Here is a 7,583-nt window from a genome sequence, read left to right as displayed (position 1 = left end):
TTCACTCCCAGATAAAACTATAAAGAGGAGGGGCTTTTCTTCACGTGATTCCAAACAGCCCAATCACCCGCACTCCTGGGCCTACGGGGGCGGTCGTCGGGTCACGTGACCGCGCCTGTTACCCACGTGGGAACCCAGCGTGCTTGATTCTTTGTGCTCAGATAAGGAGAAAGCACGCTAGTGCCGGAGCAGGTCAGGTGCAGAGTTGCTGTTCTGCTCTACTAATACGGGATTCTCAGGAGTCCTGATTGGCAAGCTTGAGTCCAGACTCTTCATTAAGGTCTTCAGGTGGCCAAAAGGCAGATCTTGGGAGAATGCAAGGCACTCAAATGTTGGTGGGGGGGGGCTGCAGGGCCCGTGATTCCCGAAAGCCGGGAAGTGCTTCAGAGATCAAGTGGTTTGAAAGGCGGGACCTGGACGGGGAAGACCGAGGGAGGAGTCTTCACTTTAGCTCTGATTCCACGCTTTCTTTGCGTCTACAGACCACGCGGTGAAAATACTGTTTCGGTGGGCGACGTGGTACAGGTGCCGAAGGGCTTTCGTTACAGGGATGCCAAAGCGGGGGAAAAAGGGATCAGTGGCAGAAGATGGGGAAGAGCCCAAGAGAGGTAGGAGAATTAAATGAACCCGTCTTCCTACAAGCGGGGCGGGGCAGGGCACGGTATTAATTTCTTACGTGAACGATACAGAGCGAGTTACAACTTTTTACTTGACAAATCAGGGCAACTGTATATTTTCTATGGGTCTGCAGTTAATTCTTGATTGAAGGTGGAAATCGCTTTTTCCATTATGTCTTACTTTGTAGAGCCAGAGGCCAAGAAGAGTAAGGTGGGAGCAAAGAAAAACGAAAAAGAGGCAGCAGGAGAAGGCCCAGTCCTGTATGAGGATCCTCCAGATAAGAAAACCTCACCTAGTGGCAAATCTGCCACACTGAAGATAAGCTCCTGGAATGTGGATGGGCTTCGAGCCTGGATTAAGAAGAAGGGTTTAGATGTAAGTGGAATTCAGGCAGGGCAGGAGAAGTTCCCTAACACTGAATAATGATCTTGGAATTTAATCACTTTTTCTCATTTCAGTTCCCAGGATAGGCGTTTTCTTTATTAAGGGGCAAGATCTCGCTTTGTGATTCATGCTGGCCTCCTGAGTGCTGGATTACAGGCATGTGCCTCCACAGCCAGCTGGGATATGAATTTTCTTACAGAAGGAATAATATGAGGGAATGAGCTGGGCGTGGTGGCGCACACCTTGATCCCAGCAGTTGGGAGGCTGAGGCAGAACGATCGCTGTGAGTTGGAGCCCAGCCTGGGCTATACAGTTCCGGAGCAGTCAGAACTACATAGTGAGACCCTGTCTCAAAACAAACAAAAGATGAGGGGAATGAGACCAAATCTTGCCTGTATTGTATATGTCCATTCTTTCAGTTCTATTGCATTGTTTCATGTTCCTTTCTGTTCCCAGAATGTTACAAAAATCTCTTTTCTGGACTTTCTCCGTTTTCTCTCCAGTCTTTTGAGGTACTGTCTCCTTATGTAGCTCAGGCTGGCCTCAAACTCACAGCAGTCCTCCTGCCTCATCATCCTCCCAAGTCCTGGAATTATAGGCATGTGCCCCATGAGAAGCTATACTGTGTTCTTATAATTATAGCTTTAAAATCTTAACTGGTGACCCAAACCTATATTCCGAGCACTGTGGGAGGCTGAAGCAGGAGGATTGAAAATTAAAGCTCACCCAGGGCAACTTAGTGAATCTCTATCTCACAAAATTTTTAAAAAGGCTGAGGATGTGGCGCAGTGCAAAGGCCCTGTGTTAATCTCAAGAAAAAAAAAAACTCCTTATCACACCTATCCTTACCTATGACTTTAATTACCTTCATAAGTTCTCAATCACATAATTCATAATTATTAATGTTTGTTGAATTCTTTATGCACAAGGATAGCTAGTATTTACCACATGAACTATAAATATTCGCTGAACTGGAAATACTTTTTCTGCCTTTCTTTTTTGCTCACAGTGGGTAAAGGAAGAAGCCCCAGATATCCTGTGCCTCCAAGAGACCAAATGTTCAGAGAACAAACTCCCGGCTGAACTTCAGGAGCTAACTGGACTATCCCATCAGTACTGGTCAGCGCCTTCTGACAAAGAAGGATATAGTGGTGTGGGTCTACTGTCCCGCCAGTGCCCACTCAAAGTCACTTACGGCATTGGTGAGACCCTATTGATTCCTAAGGCCCAAGCTGTTTTAAACTAATTGTTAATATCCTGACCCTGCCTCAGTGTTTTTTTTTTTTTTTTTCCCCCTGCTTTTATTATTTTAACGTTGTTTTCATCATTTGTTAGGTGAGGAGGAACATGACCAGGAAGGCCGGGTGATTGTGGCTGAATTTGACTCATTTGTGCTGGTTACAGCCTATGTACCTAATGCAGGCCGGGGTCTGGTAAGGTTGGAGTACAGGCAGCGCTGGGATGAAGCCTTTCGCAACTTCCTGAAGGACTTGGCTTCCCGTAAGCCTCTTGTACTATGTGGGGACCTCAATGTGGCTCATGAGGAAATTGATCTTCGTAACCCCAAGGGAAATAAAAAGAATGCTGGCTTCACCCCACAGGAGCGCCAAGGCTTTGGGGAGCTACTGCAGGCTGTGCCAATGACTGACAGCTTTCGTCACCTCTACCCTAATGCTGCCTATGCCTACACCTTTTGGACTTACATGATGAATGCTCGGTCCAAGAATGTAGGTTGGCGTCTTGATTACTTTTTGTTGTCCCATTCACTTTTACCTGCATTGTGTGACAGCAAGATCCGTTCCAAGGCTCTTGGCAGTGATCACTGTCCCATCACCCTGTACTTAGCACTGTGACACATTCTTGAATCATTGTGTGCCTGGAAATGCCCCCACCATGCAAAAATACTCCTTAAATTGCTCTCTAAAACATCCTGACATTCTCTTCTATGAGAATATGAATCCTTTGACCAGGCACGTGACGGGTTTCTTTTAAGCCCAAGGCTTGTGTGTGAATCCTTATATTCTGATAACTTCTTTGAAATATCCACGTATAAATAAAAGGCCATAGTTTCAGCCTTACTGTGTTGTATGTTTTACCTGTGTGGCTGTTTTATTTACCCTTGTGTGGGGCTACAAATTTCCTTTTTATTCATACAAGTTAACAACTGAAAAAGGTTAGTCATGACCTTATTTATTTACAAGCACAGGATAAGTCCCTAACTTCCCAAGACAGCAGCCCTACCCAGCCCAGTTAAATACTGCAACTGGGGGTGGGGGGGTAAAGGAAGTTTGGAAGGAGGAATTAAGGGAAACAGGACTGGGGAATATACCCCACATTAAATAATTATATACACATCAGTTCCTGTGGTTCTGTACAGAGCAGCGGCTGACCCCACCCCCACAGGACATGGAATGTGGGGAGAGGAGACGGGGTACTTGGGTCAGAGCCAGCCCCTGGTGAAGTGCAATAACAGCAGCAAGGTCCTAAATGGTGCACGAGAGGTAGGGGGACCCCCAGGGCTACCCACCCCCACCCTGCCCTGGAATGTGTAAGGGACAGGAATGGCTCTCAGGGGGCATATAGGAAGGACAAGGGTAGACCATCGGTAGGACTCAGGTTTAGGGGCAGTACCTTGCCCACTTCACCCTAAACACAGCAACCCTTGGAGGAAAGCAGAAGGCCAGCAGTGGTTTTATCTACCCCTCCAAACCTAAGTGAGGGCCTGGTTCCTTCCTACCTCTCCCCTGGGAAAAGGAAGGCAGCTGCCTGGCTTCTTTACGAAGCCCAGGGAGCCTTTTACTCCAACTCCCTTTGTAGTGTCACTGTCCCCACCAGGGAGGGGCCAGGAACAGTCTGGATCATCAAGGGGCTCAGGAGAAGTTCTGGACAGGGTGGCTGACCTTCATACAGGCCCAGTAAAGGGCCCGGCCCAAACACAGCACAGCCAACAGAATCACAAATGCCCAGGCTGCATATATACCTCCATATCGTCGTGCATGATTCCATGTACCAAACTAAGAAGAAGGGAGAAAAAGATGAGGTTACTCTTCATGTCCTACTACCAAGAAGCCTAGTAATAGTTAACAGCTCACTTTGGTCCCTGTTCCTTAGCCACAAGTAAACACCTTCAGGGACATTTGAAAAGGCCCTTCCCCCAGACAGGAAAATAGTCCTACCATCCCAGACATTTGTCAGTAATTCTTTGTTTTTCCTCATTGAGTTTATTGGTACATTTTAGGTATACAGTACAGTTACATTTACTATTGAAATTGGAACTAGGCCTAATAGCAACTCAATTTCAACCATTTCTCTACTGCCCTCACTTCTACAGAAAGACAAGCTTTAAAAAAAATTTTTCCTTAGTGACAAGACAGTCACATAACTTTAGCTCCTCTATACATTAAAACTTCCAATGTCTGTCACTTTTTTTTTTAGGTTACCGATTCCCAAATCTTAACCTTGGAGGAAGCTGATGAATGAAAAGGGTTGGGTCAAGGTTACTCACAGCAAGCCCAGTGGCAGTGACTGCCAAGAGTAAGCCAAGCAAGAAGCAGCAGATGCATCTCTTTCTCGGATATCTGCGCCCAATAGATGATCTGTGAGGAAGCAAACAAATTGGCTTGGCACTCTGTCATAACAGCTCTGGTGTTTTTGTTCAACACATCACCAAATTGCCAGATCAATCCCTAATCACTTACACTTTCCTGCAGTGGGGGCAACGTGCCAACGTTCGGTCTGTGAACTCAGTCCACTGTGGAAAAAGAAAAAGTAATTGTAGAAGGAAGGTCTTCTTCAATGAGAACTTCGGGACGGGAGAATGTGTCCCTACAGGACAGACTTTTTCAGGATTCACTGTATTATTCCTTATGGTACTCCAGTATTCCCTCCTCACCAGAAAAGTATTCTTGCAATGTCCACAGATGACCCTAACACCCGTTGGCTGTGGTTCTGGACTCAGAGGTCCTGGATGCACAGGCCCCAGGTTGATGATTCTTTTGCTATACAGGAAGAAAATGCTATGTTTGAAAATTTTAGTTCTAAAATTTCCCGCACTGTTCTTCCTTCACATATCCACTCCCTGCCTCTATAAAGTCCCTCTACTTTCTCTGTACCTGTAAAATTTTAAGTCCCCCAATTTTATAGCAGAGACTCTTATGAGAAACGGGACTACTTAAACTTGGGTCTTCAATTCTCCTTTCATCTCAGGGTAATTCACCCCCTCCCTAGCTATTTCCCTACAGAACAATTTCATCCCATTCTTGTCACTGAGATGAAGATGGCCACAGTACAGTATTTCTAGGGAACAATGCTTCATCAGTTTTTTTTCTCCTTGTAGATAAACACCAAGCTCTCTCACTTTCACATTTTCTATAAACATCTTTCTTTTTTTTTTGGCTTCCCAATTTTCCCTACTTAAACTCGTCCCCATCGTATGCCTCTTACCAGTAAGGCCGAGGGCAGGCAATCCGTTGGGATGTCACTTTGCAGATAAGGAGACAGTTACAGGGACATCGAACATATTTTTTCCCTGGGGGTGCATTCTTGATTGGCTAAAGGACAAAAGAGACATCAGCAAGCAAACCTCTAATCCCAATCCCTTCCAATTCCTTCCAAGCACACTCTCTTGGACGGTATCAGTGAGTTAAGGTCCTAGCTAGGGAGAAGAAATGAAGTGAGATCTGCAAATGAGAACTACATTTAAATATCCAGAATAGGTGTGACAGTGAAGTGAACATTAGCTTTGGTGAGTGGCTTTTGGGGAAATGGCTATATGAGATTACTGGAACTGAAACTAAGTTTTGTGAAGAGCCCTTAGTCGGAGACTAGAATCAAGAGATCAGAAAGAGGATCCAGGAAACAGGGCCCATTTTGCAGTTATATATAACTCACGGTGGCTTCATTGCAGACACCACATTTGACTACATGCTGATGCATCTTGCCTTCCACGTTGATGAGAGACTGGCAGACTCGGCAGGGGATCATAGGGGCATTCCCACTGTCAGGGCTGGTCAGGGGCGAGTAAGGGGGCGGGTCCTCCCCAGGCAGCACGGCGGGATGCCCCTCAGGGAAGGGGGGAAATGCTAAGGAAACAAAAAAAGAAGGGGCTGGGATCACTTGCAAAACCCATCCCCGACGCTCTTTGGGGGTTGGACACTATCTGATCTTCAGTCCTCCTGACCAAACTCAGTGGGTTTCTCATAATCGGTGCTTCTCTCGGCTACCTCCGAGCCCTCCTCCGTTTCCAGGCTCGGGGGACATGGCAGAGGAAAACAGTTATTCCCAAGGCACAGGTGCAACAGTCCCGCACCAGGCGCTCGGGCCCCGCCCCCTCCGGCCTCTCCGCGAACCCCAGGGAACAACTTGGGCCCGCCCCGGCTTACCCTGGGGCGGGGCATGTTTACCGGCTCCGTATGGTGGTGCGGAGGGGGTCAGGCCTCCCCCGGGCCCAGCCCCACTCCCGCCTGGCCCTACTAAGCCATTGCCGCCGGCGCCACCGTCGATGGGGTCGGACAGCAGCGGGGAACGCTCTCCATCTGCCGCCATGGGTGTCTCCCTCCAGGGTCAGCTCTCCAGTTCTCTTCCCAGCCGTCGCCACTGCCACCGCCACCACCGCCACTGCTACCGGGTCCCCAACGCGCCTGCGCACCCAGCTCCCAACTCGCCCCGCAACTAGCGGCCGGCCCCGCCCAGTTCCGTCCCGCAGCACGCGACAGGCTATCCCCGCCCCCGCCGCTCGGTCATTGGTGGAGGCAACCCAGTTCCCGGTCTGTGAAGACAATTGTCTTTCTCCATTGGCGAATGCTGCGCTAACGTCACTGTCACATGACCTGCCAGGAGAGGCTGAACTTGCAAAAACCGCACGTGACTCGAGGTTCAACTGGCCATTGGAAGGGTGGCCCATCGCGCTACTCCCAGCCCAGGAGTTGGGGCTGGACTGCTTCTGCTCACTGGTTACTGGTGTCAGGAGGCTGCGCGCCCTCTGTCCCTGAGCGTCATCTGCTTCTCATTGGACCGAAGACACCACTAAAAGACTTTTGTTTGCATTATAGGTGACCGCCAGTTAGTCGATAACTTCTCTTCGTTAGCCCTGTTTGAGCTTTATTGGCTCAAATTTAGCGCCAGAACCTGAGGGGCGTGGCCTAAGCTCTGTGGGAAGAAGGGCAATAAGTGAGTGCCTAGCACTCCTGCAGGAGGGTTAGGGAACTTGAGCTTCTCCACTCAATAAATAGATTTAAAAGCCAAGATAGGCGCGGTGGCGAGTGCCTGTAATCTCAGCGCTCTGGGATACTGAGGCAGGAAGATCGCAAGCTCTCGACCCCGCCTGGGCATTATAGTAATTTGGCGAGACCCTGTCTCTAGCTAAAAAAAAAAAAAAGGCTGGAGTTGTAGCTCAGCCGTTTTTAATCTCCAGTAGAGATGGGGGGAATCCAAGGTAACTATGTACCAGAAAGAAATGAGTTTAAAAATTAAAGATTATCACTCTGCCTTTCTTGCTGAAGTCTTAGGACAGAACATGGGACTGTCTTTAGGAAACTGTCCCAGCAGACTACACTCTGCCTCCTCCAGTCAAATTTTGAGAT

At 48.3% G+C, this 7,583-nt stretch overlaps 2 protein-coding genes across 6 annotated transcripts; one reads left to right on the top strand and one right to left on the bottom strand.

Moving 5' to 3' along the window:
- Positions 1–84: 84 nt before the first annotated feature.
- Apex1 (apurinic/apyrimidinic endodeoxyribonuclease 1) lies at positions 85–3,074 on the top strand. 4 transcript variants are annotated; one of them, XM_010607416.1, is made up of 5 exons: positions 85–280; positions 483–608; positions 806–993; positions 2,012–2,204; positions 2,338–3,074. In XM_010607416.1, the coding sequence occupies exons 2-5, from the start codon at positions 551–553 to the stop codon at positions 2,853–2,855; spliced, it is 957 nt and encodes a 318-aa protein (XP_010605718.1). In that variant the 5' UTR covers positions 85–280; positions 483–550; the 3' UTR covers positions 2,856–3,074. The 4 variants fall into 4 exon arrangements, with proteins under 4 accessions (XP_010605718.1, XP_010605717.1, XP_010605719.1 ...); XM_010607415.1 differs by having other exon boundaries at positions 85–288; XM_010607417.1 differs by having other exon boundaries at positions 85–299.
- A 38-nt stretch (positions 3,075–3,112) lies between these two features.
- Pip4p1 (phosphatidylinositol-4,5-bisphosphate 4-phosphatase 1) lies at positions 3,113–6,677 on the bottom strand. 2 transcript variants are annotated; one of them, XM_010607411.3, is made up of 7 exons: positions 6,384–6,677; positions 5,893–6,083; positions 5,446–5,552; positions 4,895–5,000; positions 4,701–4,753; positions 4,508–4,598; positions 3,113–4,016 (listed from the first exon to the last, which is right to left on the bottom strand). In XM_010607411.3, exons 1-7 carry the CDS (start codon positions 6,544–6,546, stop codon positions 3,873–3,875), a joined length of 855 nt encoding a protein of 284 aa, XP_010605713.1. In that variant the 5' UTR covers positions 6,547–6,677; the 3' UTR covers positions 3,113–3,872. The 2 variants fall into 2 exon arrangements, with proteins under 2 accessions (XP_010605713.1, XP_010605714.1); XM_010607412.3 differs by having other exon boundaries at positions 3,117–4,016; positions 6,405–6,675.
- Between the last annotated feature and the right edge of the window lie 906 nt (positions 6,678–7,583).

Source organism: Fukomys damarensis, unplaced genomic scaffold, assembly GCF_012274545.1.
Source record: "Fukomys damarensis isolate Sample0158 unplaced genomic scaffold, DMR_v1.0_HiC HiC_scaffold_17, whole genome shotgun sequence".
NCBI lineage: Eukaryota > Metazoa > Chordata > Mammalia > Rodentia > Bathyergidae > Fukomys > Fukomys damarensis.
The sequence above is the reverse complement of the archived record's forward strand: the minus strand, read 5'-3'. Positions and strand labels throughout refer to the sequence as shown.

Bases quoted from the DNA above. Each gene is read 5' to 3' on its own strand.
- Apex1 (XM_010607416.1), top strand. From the start codon at position 551: ATGCCAAAGCGGGGGAAAAAGGGATCAGTGGCAGAAGATGGGGAAGAG. The intron at 609-805 runs GTAGGAGAATTA...CTTACTTTGTAG, and splicing joins TGGGGAAGAGCCCAAGAGAG to AGCCAGAGGCCAAGAAGAGT. The intron at 994-2,011 runs GTAAGTGGAATT...TTTTGCTCACAG, and splicing joins TTAAGAAGAAGGGTTTAGAT to TGGGTAAAGGAAGAAGCCCC.
- Pip4p1 (XM_010607411.3), bottom strand. From the start codon at position 6,546: ATGGCGGCAGATGGAGAGCGTTCCCCGCTGCTGTCCGACCCCATCGAC. The intron at 5,553-5,892 runs GTGAGTTATATA...TTTGTCCTTTAG, and splicing joins GTGTCTGCAATGAAGCCACC to CCAATCAAGAATGCACCCCC. The intron at 4,599-4,700 runs GTAAGTGATTAG...GCTTCCTCACAG, and splicing joins TGCCCCCACTGCAGGAAAGT to ATCATCTATTGGGCGCAGAT.